Source organism: Cetorhinus maximus, chromosome 1 (genome assembly GCF_964194155.1).
Source record: "Cetorhinus maximus chromosome 1, sCetMax3.hap1.1, whole genome shotgun sequence".
In the NCBI taxonomy this organism is placed as follows: Eukaryota; Metazoa; Chordata; class Chondrichthyes; order Lamniformes; family Cetorhinidae; genus Cetorhinus; species Cetorhinus maximus.
Window position 1 is genome coordinate 2,840,189 of NC_135879.1, and position 21,513 is coordinate 2,861,701.

At 48.3% G+C, this 21,513-nt stretch overlaps 1 protein-coding gene across 1 annotated transcript in view; it reads left to right on the forward strand.

Moving 5' to 3' along the window:
* Positions 1-21,218, forward strand: part of LOC144688809 (cyclin-dependent kinase-like 2) — a 54,850-nt gene extending 33,632 nt beyond the window's left edge. Inside the window, exons 7-13 of the mRNA XM_078555775.1 lie at positions 156-244; positions 1,933-2,068; positions 7,386-7,684; positions 8,190-8,283; positions 14,505-14,658; positions 18,297-18,400; positions 21,147-21,218. Of these exons, the coding sequence (XP_078411901.1) occupies positions 156-244; positions 1,933-2,068; positions 7,386-7,684; positions 8,190-8,283; positions 14,505-14,658; positions 18,297-18,400; positions 21,147-21,218 (948 nt within the window). The remainder of the gene's footprint in view (positions 1-155; positions 245-1,932; positions 2,069-7,385; positions 7,685-8,189; positions 8,284-14,504; positions 14,659-18,296; positions 18,401-21,146) is intronic.
* Positions 21,219-21,513: the final 295 nt, after the last annotated feature.

A 21,513-nucleotide genomic window follows, 5' to 3' on the forward strand; every position in this document is an offset into this window, starting at 1 on the left:
GCTGAGATAGTTGTTTCAGGTGGTGAAAGGTTTTTATTTGTAGTTTCGTCCAAGACTATTTTAAAATGAGAAATGATTTGATTGTTAGTGATATGGGTGATGGAAGTGAGTGCTGCACATTTGACATTCTTGCAAACTGTTGTCCTTTTTTCCAGAAATGTTTGCAGATAGACCCAGATAGACGGCCGCCCTGTGCTGAGTTGCTGGAACACGATTATTTCACATCTGATGGCTTTTCTGAAAGGTGAAGGAATGCAAATTATAAAAGAATTTGTGTTTATATAGGGGTCCCTCTAGGGTTGGCCCGAAGTCTCTAGAGATTAAAGATAAATCTCCAGGATTCTGCAGAAATATATATAAAAAAAGACCTGGCAGAAAAACATCATAGATGACATTAAAGAAAATATTGTTTGTTATTTTAATTTCCTTTTAACATTTCTGTTTTAATTTAAAAACAAGACTGGAGATGGAGGAACAAAAAGATGGTTGAGGTGATGCTCAAGAATCCTCTAATCACATAATGAAGAATCTGCTCTGTTTTCCTGATTGGCTGTGGGAAGGATGATGGGCATGTTGGGTGACCAATGGGGGCAGTGCCGTGGCGAGGCGGCAGCAGCTTATGTATGAAATCTATTTAACTAGAGTTGACGAGCCCCTGCACTTGTCTAGCAGCCTGCCCCATCCTCCAGCAGTTCTGAGATACATTGTAACTGTTGAATTTGTAACGAGGTCACGTGAATGAATTTCCCATTTGCGCATCCCTGTCATGGACCCTCCTGCTGGGTTCATATATCAGAATATCATGAGCAGCCTATGTATTTTTGAGCATAGTGATCAGGAGATTAGTTGGAACATAGGAACAGGAGGAGGCCATTCAGCCCGTTGAACCTGTTCCATCATTCAATTAGATCATGGCTGATCTGTCTCTTAACACCATCTTTCCATCTTGGTTCTGAAACCCCTAATACCTTTACCCAACAAATACCTGTTTTGAGATTTTCAATTGACCCTAGCCTCAAGAGTTCCAAATTCCCTCTCCCCTTTGTGTGAGGAAGTGCTTCCTGACATCACCCCTGAATGACCTGGCTCGAATTTTAAGATTCTGCCCCCTTGTTCTGGACTCCCCCCGACCAGAGGAACTAATTTCTCTCTATCTACACTGTCTACTCACTTAATAAAAACCTCAATTATATCACCCTTAATCTTCAATACTCAACGAGCCAAGTCTTTCCAACCTGTCCAAGTAGTTTAACCTTTTTAGCCCCAGAATCAGTCTTGGTTTAGATGCAGAGAATGAGGAGTTAAGTTTGATTCCCTGAGTCTAGTCTCCATTTGCATTAAATATTCACAGGATGATGGTGTAGTTTATGGAGCACTGCCCAGTTTCAGATAATGAGCTTTCAATTTCCAGTCCGTATGAGGTCCTGTCTAGGGGTCAGCACCCCTGCTAGTGGGACTTGCATCACCTGAACAACAACTATTACTATACTTATAAAGCGCCTTTAACGTAATAAAATGTCCCAATCCTCTTCTCAGGAGTATTATAAAGCAAATTAGTGTGACACCGAACCGCATAAGGGGACAAGACCAAAAACTAGGTCACATGGGAAGGTTTTAAGGGGTGTCTTAAAGAAGGAAATTGGGGCAGAGAGGGGTAGGGAGGGAATTCCAGACCTTGGGGCCTTGTCAGCTGAAGGCATAGCAATCAATGGTGAAGCGATTAAAATCGGGGATGGATAAGAGACCAGAATTAGAGGTGAACAGATAACTTGGAGCGTGTTGGGGGCTGAAGGAGAATACAGAAATAGGAAGGGACATAAACTCTGGTTTGGACCTGCTGGGCCTGAATGACCTGTTTCTGTGCAGTAAATTCTATATAATTTATGAAGAACAGTTAGAAATAATTTGATTTGATCTTGTGCCTGTAACTAGATTTACCCAGGAGCTTACTGTCCACAATCAGAAAGACTTGAAAGATAATCTCCCGCTCCCCAAGAGGTCAAAAATTATCAAGAAGGATCTGGAGGAACTTTCAGAAGACCAGAAAAAGTCGGTAACAAATACAAAGGTGAGATTTCCCAGCAATGGACGCTTTCGTGGAATGTGTGAACACCAAGCAAATCCTATCACAAGAAAAATGCAAGTCTTCTCCTTTAACTTGCCTTCAATTAACCATATTCCAGGAGGAAGCATAGACATCTCTCTCTGTGGGAGAAAGGCAAGTGATTATATAACGTGAGGGGCACCACTCCACACCAAACACAAGGAACTTGTAGTCAACACAAAATCTTCACCTCTTTTGTCTTGATGCATGGAGCCTGTTGAGTTTTGGCCTGGTTAATCTTCTCATGTCCACCCACAAGTTAAATACATGAGGGGGGGAAAGGATTAAGAGGTTTTGTTGATTGGGTGAGATGAAGTAAATTAAGAGGGAAGAGGCTGGTATAGAGCATAATTACGAGATATAAGAGTCATCGATATGAGACAGTCACATATCCAACCAGGAATTCGGGAGAAACTCCTTCCCCCAGAGAGCGGTGAGAATGTGGAACTCACTTAGCACAGGGGATGGTTGAGGTGAACAGTATAGAGATATTTAAGGGGAAGCTGGAGAAAAACAGGAAAGAGAAAGGAAATGAAGAATAAGTCAACAGGTTGAGATGAAGAGGGATGGGAGAGGGCTCCTTTGGACCATAAACACTAGCATCGAATGGCCTGTTTCTGTCCTGTACAGTCTATATAATTCAATGTAAGAGTAGCTCAGTCTAATAATTTGAAGTTCAAAATAACCTGCAGAGTTTGCAATCTGTGTAAAATAATATTATAATGTCTGTGTACGATGGCAGTTCAGAAGCAGGGAGTGAAGCATTTGTTATGAGTAGTTGTAATAACAGGGAGAGGCAGAGCAGGACTGAGGTACGGGATCCCCGAGACTACAGCACTAGCAGAGAAATGGGTGAAGGAAGAGGTAACAGTGGAGGGGGAGAGTGACCAGGTAATCGCTCAGTCCCAACCTAGCCCTGATTATCTTAGTGTTCCCTGCGGTTAACTCCAACTCACATTACCCAGACCCCCAGACACGAAAGTGGCATTAAAAAAAACTTTTTCACACAGCGAGTGGTTCTGGCCTGGAACTCACTGCCTTAGAGTCTGGTGGAGGCAGGTTCAATCGAAGCATTCAAAAGGGAGTGAGACTGTTATCTGGAAAGGAAGAATGTGCAGGGCTAAGGGGGGAGGGTGGGACAATGGCACTTAGTGAATTGCTCATTTGGAGAGATAGTGCAGCCATGCTGGGCAGAATGGCCTCCTTCTGTGCTGTAATAATTCTGTGATTCCACCCACCTTGTGGACTGTGTGCCTGTTGTATGGATTCCCTTTTTCTCCACCATCTTGTCTTATACCATCCATTTCCCCGTTGTCATTCCGGTCTGGTTTTCCCCCCGTTAATATTGTGGAATAGCCCCTGGAACTAAAGCGAGAATATAAGGAGGCTTTATGAGCTTCATCATATAATATAGGTTAAGGCAAATCCCTCCATGGCCTCAGCCCTTCCTATCTCCTCTGAGATCTCTGCGCTCCTCCAATTCTGGCCTCTTGAGCATCCCCGATTTTAATCTCTCCTCCGTTAGCAGCCGTGCCTTCCACTGCCTGGGCACAAGCTCTGGAATTCCCTCCCTAAACCTCTGCCTCTCTCTCCTTATTAAAACCTGCCTCTTTGACCAAGCTTCTGGTCACCTGTCCTAATATCTCTTTATGCGGCTCAGTGTCAAATTGCGTTTGATAATCACTCTTGTGAAGTAAAGGTGCTATATAAATGCAAGTTGTTGTTGTTATTTTGCTCCTGATGACTAACCCCTGATGAGTGTTTTACTAGTGACTTAAAAGAACGATTACATTGGCTTGGATTTTGCAATAAGATTAACAATGAGACTATCAGCAACCCCCATTAGTTTGGAGCCAACAGGACATCAATAATGTGCAGTTAGAGGTGGAAATCCACAATTCTGAGTTACCCTACACATCCACAGCCTTCACTACCCTTAGACCATCGAAAGTCTTAATATTCACACGTCGGAGGGTGTCAAGTTCCTGGGTTTACCCACAGTTACCCACTAAACAGGGCAGTAGATAGGAGCTCTGCATTCCTGTGCAAGTGAATTTTGAACAGCTCGATAAGCCTTAAAACTATTTTCCAAAATGACCCAATTTTAACGCCTGAACATTAACATGACCCCAGATACCAGCATAAACAAAACAGCAGAGTAATATTCAGTATATCATTATTAAAATTCAAGTATTATAGATCAACATATAATATTACATCATATAAATATGAAAATGTGTGTTTTAAAGCGTTTTGTAAAAATGTTATTCTTTAATGAGCTCAGGTAGTTTAGCCAAGGTCTCCATATTCCCTGGTGTCAGAAGCCACATTGAAGTCTCTCTCCCCTCACCCCAACACACACAATAATCAGCCCCTCTTCACCGCCCACAACAAACACAATAATTAACCCTTCTCCCCACACTCCACAAATACAGTAATCAGCCCCTCTCCCCTCCCCGTCACACTGTAATCAGCCCCTCTCCCCTCCCTGTCACACTGTAATCAGCCCCTCTCCCCTCCCCGTCACACTGTAATCAGCCCCTTTCCCCACCCTGTCACACTGTAATCAGCCCCTCTCCCCTCTCCGTCACACTGTAATCAGCCCCTCTCCCCTCCCTGTCACACTGTAATCAGCCCCTCTCCCCTCCCTGTCACACTGTAATCAGCCCCTCTCCCCTCCCTGTCACACTGTAATCAGCCCCTCTCCCCTCCCTGTCACACTGTAATCAGCCCCTCTCCCCTCCCTGTCACACTGTAATCAGCCCCTCTCCCCTCCCTGTCACACTGTAATCAGCCCCTCTCCCCTCCCTGTCACACTGTAATCAGCCCCTCTCCCCACCCTGTCACACTGTAATCAGCCCCTCTCCCCTCCCTGTCACACTGTAATCAGCCCCTCTCCCCTCCCCGTCACACTGTAATCAGCCCCTCTCCCCTCCCTGTCACACTGTAATCAGCCCCTCTCCCCTCCCTGTCACACTGTAATCAGCCCCTCTCCCCACCCTGTCACACTGTAATCAGCCCCTCTCCCCTCCCTGTCACACTGTAATCAGCCCCTCTCCCCTCCCTGTCACACTGTAATCAGCCCCTCTCCCCACCCTGTCACACTGTAATCAGCCCCTCTCCCCTCCCCGTCACACTGTAATAATCCCCTCTCCCCTCCCTGTCACACTGTAATCAGCCCCTCTCCCCTCCCTGTCACACTGTAATCAGCCCCTCTCCCCTCTCCATCACACTGTAATCAGCCCCTCTCCCCTCCCCGTCACACTGTAATCAGCCCCTCTCCCCTCCCTGTCACACTGTAATCAGCCCCTCTCCCCTCCCTGTCACACTGTAATCAGCCCCTCTCCCCTCCCTGTCACACTGTAATCAGCCCCTCTCCCCTCCCTGTCACACTGTAATCAGCCCCTCTCCCCTCCCTGTCACACTGTAATCAGCCCCTCTCCCCTCCCTGTCACACTGTAATCAGCCCCTCTCCCCTCCCCGTCACACTGTAATCAGCCCCTCTCCCCTCCCTGTCACACTGTAATCAGCCCCTCTCCCCTCTCCGTCACACTGTAATCAGCCCCTCTCCCCTCCCTGTCACACTGTAATCAGCCCCTCTCCCCTCCCTGTCACACTGTAATCAGCTCCTCTACCCACCCTGTCACACTGTAATCAGCCCCTCTCCCCTCCCTGTCACACTGTAATCAGCCCCTCTCCCCTCCCTGTCACACTGTAATCAGCCCCTCTCCCCTCCCTGTCACACTGTAATCAGCCCCTCTCCCCTCCCTGTCACACTGTAATCAGCCCCTCTCCACTCCCTGTCACACTGTAATCAGCCCCTCTCCCCTCTCCATCACACTGTAATCAGCCCCTCTCCCCTCCCTGTCACACTGTAATCAGCCCCTCTCCCCTCCCTGTCACACTGTAATCAGCCCCTCTCCCCTCCCCGTCACACTGTAATCAGCCCCTCTCCCCTCCCTGTCACACTGTAATCAGCCCCTCTCCCCTCCCCGTCACACTGTAATCATCCCCTCTCCCCTCCCCGTCACACTGTAATCAGCCCCTCTCCCTCCCCGTCACACTGTAATCAGCCCCTCTTCCGCCGCCCCCCCACCTTTGATCTAGTTGCCGATGTCTGTGAAGCGCAGCCTCTAGCCGAGGGTAAGGAGACGGCACAACCTGAGCAGAAACACGGTAAAGTTAGAAGCTGCCATCTCAGCTCAGCTGCACAGGCTCCCGATATTCCTGCAGTCAGTCACTGAGCTATACCTGCTGGCCTCTGTCTGCACCGTCGCTGCATAAGCATCCCAGGCCTGCTGGGTGCTCGCTGCTAGGAGTATTTCTGAGGTTAAACAGAACTTTGGGCTCAGTGTCTGCCCCTTGCTATTTGCCGGCAGGTATCCAGTGAGTCCAGAGCTGTCCTGCCAGAGTCTCTCCTCAGAGGTCGCCATTTTACCTCAGGGATGGTGACCACCAAATGCTAACTCTCCAACCCCATTGGACTCACAGTCTGGGAACCCCTGACCTCAATTATTGCCAAACAACCTCTCTGGCACTGAAAATTAACTTTTACAAATGTGGATTCTCATGCCATCAGATTTTAAATAATGTTGGTGACTTTAAAAATATATAAAAAGTAAATCAAAAACTCTTTTTAAATTTTCCTTTCTGTATCTTATCCCTCTTAATTCTATCTTCCTTTGTCTTTATTTTTCTTTCTATCCATGACTGGACAATGAATTAAAATGGTAGCCTGGTAAAGATTTTTCAATCTGATTGCGTAAGGAGACACACAGTTGTTTATTCTGTTCACACAGGGCCCAGATTCCCTGTGGACGGGACTGTGCTGTTCTGAATTTCTAGTTGTGATGTAAAAGCTCACACAGGAACTCTTGTCAGTATAAGTGCAATGAACAGTGAGCACTGATCATTCATCACTGCCTGCACAAGCCAGGCCAACATTAGAGGAACAATCTTTGTCCTTGTCCTTTTGTCTGTGACATCTTTTGGTTATCTCCACCTATCACTGGCCCTCTATCCAGCTCTACCTGTCCCACCCCCCCTTAAACCAGCTTATATTTCACCTCTTTTCAATTTTTCCTTAGTTCTGATGAAGGGTCATTCGGACTCGAAACGTTAACTGTGTTCCTCTCCGCAGATGGTGCCAGACCTGCTGAGTTTTTCCAGGTATTTTTGTTTTTATGTTAGAGGATCAATGTGCTGTTTTTCCTTTCCTCCGACACAGTGATATTGGTGAATGGAATAACTGAAGGATGTTTCTCACCTTCTTGGGAAACAGGATGAAGACGTGGGTTTGAGGAACCGGGAAAGCAAATCTGATGGTAAACTATCGAAAGCAAGAGGATCAAGAGTGGAGTTGGAGAGAGTTTTGGATGACTTGCGTGAGAACGTTGTTGACAACGGAACCTTCCGGGGCTTGGAGTCAAGTAAGGTCACGTCTCAGCGACTGGGGAAAGAACAAAAGTCCGGCTCTGAGTGTCCAAAGTCACCAACTGGCACCATCATCCCTCCTATTGCTCCAAACCCCACCAGCCTCTTGAGCTCTGGGATTGGGATCTCCGCCCAACACAGCTTCCGGTGAGTCCCGTAGCCCTGATGTGTGACCCAGTCGGAACCAGTTTCACTTTCTGCCCCATTTGGATGGAGTGGGGACAGGGGGAAAGTTTCATTCCCAAACAGACAGCCAATTAACTTCCATTTCCTAAGCATCGCCCACTAGTTGTGTATGGACCATGTAGCTGGTGTCAGCTTGGCTCGATTGGGAACACTCCCACTGGGGGGTGGGGGGGGGTCATTTTAAATTGGCGGAGACAGTGTAGAGTGAGAGATTGTGAGCTAACAGCCTGTTCTCCATCTGCACCCCACCCACCTCCCCCTTGCTTTATTTCCATTGAAGTCAAACCAGGAGAGATCAGCTGCCTACTGACATTGCACACGTTCAGAATCAACCCTCTAAAACTCCCGGGTTTACAGCCTTAAGCAGATAACTAATTTCAGTGGCAGTACTGAGGGACAGCTGGTGCTTTTACTGATTGACTGGATCACAAACCAGGATTTGACCCTCTCCTTTTTCTCCCCTCAGGGTTCAGGGTAAGATGAAGAAGCGTGTAAATCCCCTGAGAGTATTGAACCAGCCTCCTGTATCCAATCTCTTCGGCACGTATTTGAACAGCCAGGTAGGTTTGACACAGCCCGAACGCTGGCCCAATTACCGCACAATCCACAGATCCTACCCCCCGGGGTCTGGGAGGAGATTCCGAGAATTCACCGGGATGGCTTCTCACCATTTCCCACCCCAGTGACCCCTACAGCGTCTTCTATTTTTCATTCATTCTCAGAATGTCGCTGGCAAGACCAGAGATTATTGCCCATCCCTAACTGCCCTTGAACTGAGAGGCTTGCTTGGCCACTTCAGAGGGCAGTTAAGAGTCAACCACATTGCAGTGGGTCTGGAGTCACGTGACTGGGTAAGGTTGGCAGTTTTCCTTCCCTAAAGTGACGAGATGGGGTTTTTGCACCAATTCAGTCATTTCACGGCTGCGTGACTGATACCAGCTTTGCATTTTGTTTAAACAACTGGATTTAAGTTTCCCCAGCTGCTGTGATGGGATTCGAACTTCTGTTGGCTCATTCGTCCAGGCCTCTGGGTTTCACTGGTCCAGGAAAATCTAAGCACTATCCTGCAGCCTGCTCACCTGAGCCTGAGAGGTTTTACCCTGACCCTCTCCACCGCTTCCTGGCTGGAAGAGGATGAGGTTAGACAGCCTGGGAGAACAAACTGCAGGAATGTGACACACAGTAAAAGCTGAACAGAAACCTCTGGCCATTCCTGGTATTCCGAAACTTTAGGGAATGATGTGCGAATGGTGAATTTCTCCATTCGGCACGGCCTAAAATAGACTTACTAATGTAAAGAAAGACTTGCATTTGTGTAGCGCCTTTCAAAATCTTAGAATTTAGCAAAGTGCTTTACAGCCAATGAGGTTGTTGTAGGGTGGCCGAGTTGTACTATTAATGATAGGGTTGAACAGCAAACACTTCTTAAGTGGAAACATTAAGTTTATTTACAATATATTCAGCAGCAACTACACGTGTGCTTTCAACTCCAACTCTATCTCTACACTGACTGTGGAGTTAGCCCACGTTACTCTCTTATTGGTTACTACAGATCATGTGATCTTCCTTAACAAATATTATTCTTAAAGGCACATTACACACTAAATAAAACCATAATTACTACAGAAGTTCTCTGAAGTGTAATCACTGTTGTAATGTAGGAAACGTGGTAACCAATTTGTGCACAGAAATATCCCACAAGGAGCAATGTGATAATGACCAGGTAACTTAATCCAAAACTCTGCTCCCTGTGTCCGACCGAACTCTCACCAAATACTGTTCACCCATCTCTCCTGTGGTCACTGACCCACATAGGCACCCGGTAAACTATGCCTCAATTTGAAAATTCTCATCCTAAATTCCCCCATGGCCCCACCCCTCCCTATCCCTGTAACCTCCTCCAGCCCCTACAACCCTCCCTATCCCTGTAACCACCTCCAGTCCCTACAACCCTCCCTATCCCTGTAACCTCCTCCAGCCCCTACAGCCCTCCCTATCCCTGTAACCTCCTCCAGCCCCCTACATCGCTCCCTATCTCTGTAACCTCCTCCAGCCCTTACAGTCCTCCCTATCCCTGTCACCTCCTCCAGCCCCTACAACCCTCCCTATCCCTGTAACCTCCTCCAGACCCTACAACCCTCCCTATCCCTGTAACCTCCTCCAGCCCCTACAACCCTCCCTATCCCTGTTACCTCCTCCAGCCCCTACAACCCTCCCTATCCCTGTAACCTCCTCCAGCCCCTACAACCCTCCCTATCCCTGTAACCTCCTCCAGCCCCTACAACCCTCCCTATCTCTGTAACCTCCTCCAGCCCCTACAACCCTCCCTATCTCTGTAACCTCCTCCAGCCCCTACAACCCTCCCTATCTCTGTAACCTCCTCCAGCCCCTACAACCCTCCCTATTTCTGTAACCTCCTCCAGCCCCTACAACCCTCCCTATCTCTGTAACCTCCTCCAGCCCCTACAACCCTCCCTATCTCTGTAACCTCCTCCAGCCCCTACAACCCTCCCTATCTCTGTAACCTCCTCCAGCCACTACAACCCTCCCTATCTCTGTAACCTCCTCCAGTCCCTACAACCCTCCCTATCTCTGTAACCTCCTCCAGCCCCTACAACCCTCCCTATCTCTGCAACCTCCTCCAGTCCGACAACCCTCAGAGATTAAGTAATGCAGCGCTGTAAACAAAAGCCCTGCCATTGTGTAGTTGACAGTAACAGGTGTCAGTGTGTTGTAGTTTACAGGTCCTCCTGAGCCCTGGGGAGGGGGACTAGTGTTTAGGTGTAACTACCTCAACAACTTGCATTTATATGAGAGAATCTCTCTGATTCTCATTTCTTCGCTGCACCACCGGCCTTGTCTTCAGCTGCCTGGATCCCAGGCTGTGGAATTCCCTCCCTAAATCTCTCCGCCCCTTTACCCTTCTCACCTGACTCCCTTAAATCTTACCTCTTTGACCAAGCCTTTGGTTATCTACCGCTCTCCTTTTATGGTTCGGTCTCAGATTTATTTTGATAACGCTCCTTTGAAGTGCCTTGGGATAATTTATTACATTAAAGACACTCTGTAAAGGAGGTTTGCGGTTGTTATCTGTGTGTGTGTGTGTGCAATCAATTCTCGTTACTCTCCAGTTCACAGTCTCACGCCATTAGCTGAACACACTGCTGAGTGTTGCTGGTTGTTTGAAGCTCCATTCTGGGATCACTAATTTATAAAATCTTTGTGTACAGACTGACAGTGTCACAGTAACTCACAGTGTGTCTCGTGGTGCAGTAGAGGTAGCATCCCTGTACAGAACTGTATCGACCTTTATATTCTTCCAATATACCTACAGAAGGCGGAGGGTGTGGGAGAGTCTCCTGGTCAGCCAGAACCCATGTGGTAGCTGCAGCACAACAGCCTCACCACGTTCAAAGGCTCCACATGCAGGCTCTTGCCGTGGAATGCACTCTGTGGCAAATGTCCTCCCTTGCTTTGAGGGACTGCCAGAGAGAGAGAGAGAACTCACAGTTGTCTCTGAGTGTGCCCCAATTTATAATGTGGACTCTGATGCCACTTACTGGCAACATCAAGTAATGCAGCACGGTAAACAAAAGCCCTGCCATTGTGCAGTTGACAGTAACAGGTGTCAATGCGCTATAGCTTACAGGTGCTCCTAAGCCATGGGGAGGGGGACTAGTGTAAATACCTCAACGACTTGCATTTATAGACCACCTTTAAGATAGTAAGAATGCTCCAAAACATGTTAGGAGGCGTTATCAATCAGCGAGGCACGTAAGGAAATATTAACACAGGTGACCAAATGCTAGGTCAAAGAGGCAGGTTTTAAGGAGCATCTTAAAGGAAGAAAGAGAGGCTGAGAGGTTTAAGGAGGGAAGTCCAGATCTTAGACCCAGGCAGGTGGCTTCCAATGGTTAGGTGATTAAAATCTGGGATTCTCAACAGGCCAGAATTGGAGGAGTGTGGAAATCTCAGAGGGTCGTGGAGTTGGAGATGGTTTTTTTAAAATTCATTCACGGGATGTGGGCTTCACTGGCTGGGCCAGCATTTATTGTCCATCCCTAATTTCCCCTGAGAAGGTGGGGGTGAGCTGCCTTCTTGAACCGCTGCAGTCCCTGTGGCGTAGGTCACAGAGAGAGGGAGGAATTAGACCATGGAGGGGTTTGAACAGGAGGATGAGAATGTTACTGGGTTTCTGCAGTTTCTGGACTGGGAGAGGCGATCACAGACTGTTACCTTGTCATTAACGTTGTGCGTGTTGAAAGTGTAGCAGGTCAGTGTCTGCACTGAGGGCTCTCAGAGTGTGCACACATCATGTAAACAAACCATTCTGTACATTTACTCAGTCTTAATGTCACTGAGTCAAATTTAAATTGTCAGGATTTGGCAGAATTTCCTGAGTAATATATTTTTGAAACTAGATTGTTGTTAAGTGTTTAAAGGTGTTGTGTTCTCGATGGACGAAGAGAATATTTCTCTGAAGAGTTTACCTTTTCTGTGAAAGAGGTTTCTGCACATGCAGTACCTCATCCAGCCAGCAAGTGGCACCTAAACTCCAAATTATTTTGAATGAAGTAACTAAGTAGACGTCATACAGCACAGGAGGAGGCCATTTAGCCCATCCTGCCTGTGCTGGCTCTTTCAGTTCAGTTTTTCAATTAGTCTCATTCTCCCGTCTCTTTCCTCACGGTCCCGGGACTTTTCCCTTTCCGGGTGTTTACCCCGTTCCCTGTTGAAAGTTCCTATTGAATCTGCTTCTGCTGCCCTCTCAGGCCGCGCCTTCCCGGTCACTACAGTCGCTGGGCAGAATGTGCTGGTGTCCCCCCGGCCGACTCGCAGGCTCGGAGTGGGAGGGACCCGTCAAACTCCCCAGGCGGCCTTCCCACCGCTCACCCGCCGACCCCCAGCCTGTCCGCAACTTTACAGCAGACGGGCAAGGCCAAGGCCAGCCCAGCCCACCCTGAAGTCCCCAATTTGTTGGCCAATGAAGGCCCATTTCCCAGCCGGCTGGAGGAGGTCAGAGACGGGGCGAGAGCAGCCTGGCTGGAGGCTCGGTGTCGGGTGGGGGCACCTCCAACACTGGCCACCTTTCAGATTAGGCACCACCCCCCTCCCCTCCCCCCAACCAGGTCTACTCGCTCTTGCCTCCCCCCCTTCCCACCCCCACCACCCTGACCATCCCCCTCCCCCGCTCCGCCTGACCTTACCGTCACAACCTCGGCACCCCCCCCACGCTCCTGCCACCCCCCCACCCTCCCCACCCCCTCTCACCCCATGAGCCCCTGCTCCGACCCGCCGGGATTGCCTGTAGTTCCAGTCGGGGTCACTGCTCCCAGCGTCACTGAGACTACAGAGCCCCCGGCCAATCGCGAGTGAGGGGCCTCCAGCTGGGTAACTCTCCTAAATGACCCGGGGCAGCTGGAGCCAGCGAGAAACCCCAGCGCCTGCCAATCCCTAAAAAACTCTCATTCCCCCCCCCACCCCGGTCCTGTGACCAATTATCTTCAATCTGTCTCTCTCGTAACTGATCCTCCTGACACTGGAAACACTTTCTCCTTATTTACTCTATCTAAACCCATCCTGATTCTGAACGCCTCGATTAAATCTCCCCCTTTAACCTTCTCTGCTCGAAGGAGAACAATCCCAGCTTCTCCCAATCTCTCCAGATAACTGGAGAGTCCCTCATCCCTGGGAACGTTCTGCTAAATCTCTGCAATCTCGCTAAGCCTTGGCGTCCTTCCCAACAACTTACTGAGTGATAGCGTTTCATAAACCCCCCTCTTTTTAACACATTTACAGGGCAGCACCTTAATGCACTGATGTCAGTTACCTGTAGTCTACATATCAACAGTTACTTTGCTTTCCGGGAATTCAGAGTGTGTCTGTGTGTGTGTGTTTGTGTGTGTGTGTGTGTATGTGTGTATGTTTGTGTGTGTGTATGTTTGTATGTTTGTGTGTGTGTATGTTTGAATGAGTGTGTGTGAGTGTGTTTGTGTGTGTATGTTTGAGTGTGTGTGTGTGTGTGTGTATGTTTGTGTGTGTGTGTTTGTGAGTGTGTTTGTGTGTGTGTATGTTTGAGTGTGTGTGTGTGTGTATGTTTGTGTGTGTGTATGTTTGAGTGAGTGTGTGTGAGTGTGTTTGTGTGTGTGTGTGTGTGTGTTTGTGTGTGTGTGTGTTTGTGAGTGTGTTTGTGTGTGTGTGTGTGTGTGTTTGTGTGTGTGTGTGTGTGTATGTTTGTGTGTGTATATGTTTGAGTGTGTGTGTGTGTGTATGTTTGTGTGTGTGTATGTTTGAGTGAGTGTGTGTGAGTGTGTTTGTGTGTGTATGTTTGTGTGTGTGTGTGTTTGTGAGTGTGTTTGTGTGTGTGTGTGTATGTTTGTGTGTGTGTGTGTGTGAGTGTGTGTGTGTGTGTGTGTATGTTTGTGTGTGTATATGTTTGAGTGTGTGTGTGTGTATGTTTGTGTGTGTGTATGTTTCAGTGAGTGTGTGTGTGTGTGTTTGTGTGTGTGAGTGTGTTTGTGTGTGTATGTTTGTGTGTGTGTGTTTGTGAGTGTGTTTGTGTGTGTGTGTGTGTATGTTTGTGTGTGTGTGTGTGAGTGTGTGTGTGTGTGTGTGTGAGTGTGTTTGTGTGTGTGTGTGTATGTTTGTGTGTGTGTGTGTTTGTGTGTGTGTGTGTTTGTGTGTGTGTGTGTTTGAAATGTCACAGAGGCGTCTGTTTAAAGCACAATATAAATACAATATAAATACAAGTTTGCCTTTTGTCTGTTGTTCATCCTATCAGCATCAAACTGAGAAACCGGAACGTTCTGTCTATCTGGAGAGAGTGGGAATCAGGAACAAAAAGAAACGTGAGACTTTTAGAGCGGAGAAGGAGGATATACATTTCCCAGAGCTGAACATCTGGAACCATCACCAAGGGTTCAAAACAACAGAAGGTAGAGACCAGGACTAACAGTGAATCAACTGGAACTCCCCCTCAATCTCTGTGCTATAATCTCTCTGTCTGGAGTATCAGGAATTGCACAGGATTTACAGCACAGAAACAGGCCATTCAGCCCTTCTGCTCCGTGCTGGTGTTTCTGCTCCACCCATTCCTCTCCATCTCATTCTCAGCATCTCCTTCTATTCCTTTCTCTCTCATGTGTCTATCCAGCTTCCCCTTAAATGCCTCTATACTATTCACCCCAGCCACTCTCTGTGGTATTGAGAACCACACTCTCCCCACTCTCTGGGTGAAGAAGTTTCTCCTGAATTCCCCATTGGCTTTAATAGTGACTGTTTCATATTGATGGTCCCCTAGCTCTGGTCTCCCCCACAAGTAGAAACATCTTCTCTACGTCAACCCTAACAAACCCCCTTCACCATTTTAAAGGCCTCTATCAGGTCACGCCCCTGTTTCTTCTAGAGAAAAGAGCCCCAGCCTGTTTAACTATTTCATAGTTTGTAGCCAAAGTCACTTTCTGATAGAATGTTTGTTCTATTAGTCCCCATGGTCTGGGGTGGGGGTGGGGGGGGGTGGTGAGAGAGGCCCCATGAGGTATGCAGTCACTTAATCATAGGGGGGGTCAAGAGAGGCTGGGGGTTTCTAGGAGGGTGAGTCTAGGAGGGTGAGAGAGTTATAGGAAACAGAGGTTCAGCTTTCCCCCCCTCATCTCATTCTACAATCAGCAGTTGGTGATTAAACAGGAGAACAGGGGGTATTCAACCCTTTGAGCCTGTTTCACTACATCATCGCTGCTGTATCTTAACTCGATCTACCCGCCTCAGTTCTGTTGGTGTGCCAGCTGTGGCTCAGTTGGTAGCACAATCGAACTGGGTACATGTCCCATCCCAGCCTGACACTCTAGTGCTGCTGGAGGGTCAGTATCGAGGGAGTGCTGCACTGTAAGAAATGCTGCCTTTCAGATGAGATGTTAAACTAAGGCCCCATGTGCCTTAATACTGACCCTCCAACAATGCAACTCTCCCTCAGTACTGACCCTCCAACAATGCAACTCTCCCTCAGTACTGACCCTCCAACAATGCAACTCTCCCTCAGTACTGACCCTCCAACAATGCAACTCTCCCTCAGTACTGACCCTCCAACAATGCAACTCTCCCTCAGTACTGACCCTCTGACAGTGCAACTCTCCCTCAGTACTGACCCTTTGACAGTGCAGCACTCCCTCAGTACTGACCCTCCAACAATGCAACTCTCCCTCAGTACTGACCCTCTGACAGTGCAGCACTCCCTCAGTACTGACCCTTTGACAGTGCAGCACTCCCTCAGTACTGACCCTTTGACAGTGCAGCACTCCCTCAGTACTGACCCTTTGACAGTGCAGCACTCCCTCAGTACTGACCCTCCAACAATGCAACTCTCCCTCAGTACTGACCCTCTGACAGTGCAGCACTCCCTCAGTACTGACCCTTTGACAGTGCAGCACTCCCTCAGTACTGACCCTCCAACAATGCAACTCTCCCTCAGTACTGACCCTCTGACAGTGCAGCACTCCCTCAGTACTGACCCTCCAACAATGCAACTCTCCCTCAGTACTGACCCTCTGACAGTGCAACTCTCCCTCAGTACTGACCCTTTGACAGTGCAGCACTCCCTCAGTACTGACCCTCCAACAATGCAACTCTCCCTCAGTACTGACCCTCTGACAGTGCAGCACTCCCTCAGTACTGACCATCCAACAATGCAACTCTCTCTCAGGACTGACCCTCTGACAGTGCAGCACTCCCTCAGTACTGACCCTCCAACAATGCAATTCTCTCTCAGGACTGACCCTCTGACAGTGCAGCACTCCCTCAGTACTGACCATCCAATAATGCAACTCTCCCTCAGGACTGACCCTCTGACAGTGCAGCACTCCCTCAGTACTGACCCTTTGACAGTGCAGCACTCCCTCAGTACTGACCCTTTGACAGTGCAGCACTCCCTCAGTACTGACCCTCCAACAATGCAACTCTCCCTCAGTACTGACCCTCTGACAGTGCAGCACTCCCTCAGTACTGACCCTCCAACAATGCAACTCTCCCTCAGTACTGACCCTCTGACAGTGCAGCACTCCCTCAGTACTGACCCTTTGACAGTGCAGCGCTCCCTCAGTACTGACCCTCCAACAATGCAACTCTCCCTCAGTACTGACCCTCCAACAATGCAACTCTCCCTCAGTACTGACCCTCTGACAGTGCAGCACTCCCTCAGTACTGACCCTCCAACAATGCAACTCTCCCTCAGGACTGACCCTCTGACAGTGCAGCACTCCCTCAGTACTGACCCTCCAACAATGCAACTCTCTCTCAGGACTGACCCTCTGACAGTGCAACTCTCCCTCAGTACTGACCATCCAATAATGCAACTCTCCCTCAGGACTGACCCTCTGACAGTGCAGCACTCCCTCAGTACTGACCCTCCAACAATGCAACTCTCCCTCAGTACTGACCCTCTGACAGTGCAGCACTCCCTCAGTACTGACCCTCCAACAATGCAACTCTCCCTCAGTACTGACCCTCTGACAGTGCAACTCTCCCTCAGTACCGACCCTTTGACAGTGCAGCACTCCCTCAGTACTGACCCTCCAACAATGCAACTCTCCGCCAGGACTGACCCTCTGACAGTGCAGCACTCCCTCAGTACTGACCCTCCAACAATGCAACTCTCCCTCAGTACTGACCCTCTGACAGTGCAGCACTCCCTCAGTACTGACCCTCCAACAATGCAACTCTCCCTCAGGACTGACCGTCTGACAGTGCAGCGCTCCCTCAGTACTGATCCTCCAACAGTATAGCACTCCCTCAGTGGTGACCCTCTGACAGTGCAGCACTCCCTCAGTGATGCACTTTACCACAATGGGCACTTTAGCTTTTTCCCAGTGATGTCTGAGCTGGAGGAGTGATCTCTCTTTACCAACATCTTTTCTTTTGAAGAAAGGCGGCTGGGGGGGGTGGTGTGACCTAATCGAGGTCTTGAAAATTCTGAAAGGTTTTGATCGAGTGGATACAGAGAGAATGTTTCCTCTTGTGGGGAAGAGCAGAACTAGAGGCCGTCAATATAAGATAGTCACTGAGAAATTCAATCGGGAATTCAGTAGAAACTTCTTTACCAAAGAGAGCGGTGAGAATGTGGAACTCGCTACCACAGGGAGTGGTTGAAGTGAATAGTGTAGATACAGTTAAGGGGAAGCTGGACAAGGATATGAGGGAGAAGGGAGTAGAGGGTTAGGATGGTGGATTCAGATGAGGAAAGATGGGAGGAGGTTCGAGTGGAACATAAACACCAGTATGGACTGGTTGGGCCAAATGGCCTGTTTCTCTGCTGTATATCCTGTGTAATTCTATCCTATGTGAAACCTTAATTCAGAGCAATGAATCTTCAGAGAAGGAGAGCCTGTTAGTGAGGTGGGAAGCAAAGAAACCAAACTGTGAGCAGCAGCTTTGGTGTTTCTGTGTTTCCATGAATTGTGGATTTGTGCAGAATCTATTTACTGTCTTCAAACTTTCACATCAACTCAAAGCTTCAGTGATGTTATTGCTGTCGGATACGTGTCCTGTGCTGGGTAAAACTGTGGGATTTGATCTTTTCCAGCCAAGCATTCAAAGATCGGGAAGGAAAGCAGGAAAATCTCGGAATCAAAAATTCCCACCCTGGCAGCCCTGGAGTTAATTCAGCAGCAGCCCGGCCTGTCACAGGTAAACATCACAGAGACTGATACCCCCACCCCACTGGGCGTGCAGCTCCCCCTATACACCCCTGCTAGTGTGCACACACACCCCCCTGCACACAAAACACCTCGCGTACACACACACACACACACACACACGTGTACACACTCTCCACGTATACACACACCCCCCCCTGCACACAACACACCTCGCGTACACACACACACACACACACCCGTGTACACACTCTCCACGTGTACACACACACGCCTCAGTGTGTACACACACCCCCTGCACACAAAACACCTCGCGTACACACATACACACACCCGTGTACACACTCTCCACGTGTACACACATACGCCTCAGTGTGTACACACACACGCCTCAGTGTGTACACACACCCCCTGCACACAAAACACCTCACATACACACACACACACACGTGTACACACTCTCCACGTATACACACACGCACCTCAGTGTGTACACACACACACACACACACCCGTGTACACACTCTCCACGTATTTACACACATGCCTCAGTGTGTACACACACCTACACATACATATGCACATTCACCCAAGTACACCTCCTTACACCCCCATGTACATACACATGCACACACACACATACACGCACACACACACACATGTACACACACACACACACACACACACACACAGACCTATGTGTCCACACTCCCACATGCACCAACCCTGTGTGTACACCATCCCTGTGCATGCATCCAACCCTCCATGTGAATCCCCCTCCTGCATATCCCCATGTGTGCAGCCCCCCACATGCACACACCTTCCATGTACACACACATGCCCTCACGTGTTCACATATACCCCTTGCTCGTATACACACCCACTGTGTGTTCACACACACCCCCATGTGCACACACACACTCCCTCGCATGTTGACACATACCTGACCCGGACTTACACATGCAAACCCGTTACATGCACAATCTATTTCTCTCCCTACACCCACACAGACAAATAGATACGGATATCTGTTTCAGAAAGACAATGCGTGAATGATAAAACTGAAGCCAATCTTTACACACTTTCCCATTTATTTACAGAGTGACACATTGCAAGCTTAGACCTCCGCGCCCAACAACCACAGTTTAAGTCTGTGTCTATTTAAAGGTACACAAGTGAATCCCCAGATAATATCCACCACCCACATATAATTAATTACAATTAATATACAATTAACAACAGACAACACTCTCACAAAAACACTTTCATAATTATACTCACATGCACACCTGTGTCCTCATCCAGACACACACAGTCATACAAGGACAGGATGAATCAGATATAGCTGTACAAATATGTTTACATATATTAGGGAATGAGCTAACCTTGGTCAGTCACACAAGAGGGGCTTATTGTGAGTGAACAGCTTCATTAGCCCATTAATGATAGAGTGATTTAATTAATCATTTAAAACAGACCTTCACAAAGCGATTTTGGACTATTATTTCAAAAACGCACATTGCCAAGAATTGATTTGAAAAGTGGGTGAGGCAGCGAAGTCTATGGTGTGTACAGTTAAATTCACAGTGTGAGATATCTGATATAAAGCACTTGGGAGGAGGGAGATTATATTCCGGACGCGTAATTAACTACTTGTCGACTGTGGAGATATTGTTGCAGCACGTGGAGGACACTGGGATACGCATTGAATTTTTAAAAAGAGGAAGCAAATGAAGTTGCATTTCTATAGCACCGTTCACAACCTCCGAGGTCCCAAAGTGCTTTCCAGCCAATGGAGTACTTTCACAGTGTGGACACAGCTGTAATGTCGGAAATGCTGCAGTAACATGGGAAGAATTCAATTAGATTCAATCCAATCCAATCCACATCCGTATCCACACATTTTGACGAGGGACTAGGAGCTGGAATCTTGGCTGATATTTCCACCAGTCTTTGGTTCCTGTATTTTTGAGAACAATTGTAGTTTTCATTCTGTACTGTGCGTCATCTGACTTCGGAGGTTGTGAGTTCAAGTCTCACTCCAGAGACTTGAACACAAAATCTAGGCTGACACTTGGGTGCAGTACTGAGGGAGTGCCGCACTGCCGAGCAGGCTGTCTTTCAGAAGAGACTCTAAGTTGAGACCTTGCCTGCCCTGTCAGCTGGATGTAAAGGATCCCTTGGCACTTGTTTTGTAAAAAGCAGAGAGTTCTCCCCAGTGTTCTGGTCAAAATTTAACCCTCAACCAACATCATTGAAAAAAAACTCCCAGGTTCTCCGGTCATTATCACACTGCTCTTTATGGGATCTTGCTCTGCGCAAATTGGCTGCTGCATTTCCTACAGTGGCTACATTTCAAAAAAGTATATAATTGGCTATGAAGCACTTTAGGAAACCCTGAGATTGTGAAAGATATTTGATAGAATCCTACACGTTGTAGGATTTCAGTCAGCTGCCTGAATACAGACTGTCTGGGTGAGTGCTCCATCCCCACCCAGTCCTTTCACCTCATCGTCTGCTTCCTTCCATATTGAGAAATGAAAACCCTCGTCTCCTCAGACTGAGAGAGGTGGGTGACGGCAGTAGTTTACTTGCCGGCTGTTTTGATTGGTGCTGGTGAGAGCTTGGAGTTTGGGGTTGGTCTGAGCAGGTCACCAGCAGCAGCCACTGTGGGTTAATGCGGCTGCTTCTGGGTGAAGGGAACGAGAGAGGAGCGTTAGTACCTGAACTTACTCAAAATAAAGACTGATGCCTCTTGACTCTTCATTCCTCTCTAGAGCTCATTTGGTTCCTTGCAGGAGGGCACCGAGAATAGCTTCCCTCCAGTTAAACAGTTTCCATGGGACTGAAGGCTCCCACCTGGACATGGATCCTGCCATTCCTGCCCTTCCATGGATTCACCTCGGGGCATCAAACATTCAGTGTTTTGGTGTTCCTCTCCTGCTCTTACCCAACGGAACCACACAAGCTAACTGTGCACAGATCACAAGCCGGGGCTGGAAACCAGCGATAAGCAGAACATTGTCACCCTGCATCACCGCACTGAACCCCCCCCACTACAATATATCAGCCATGTCGGACCGATACTCAACCAACCAGCCCTGTACCTATCTTATTGTGGAGGGGACGAGCACAGAGAGTGTT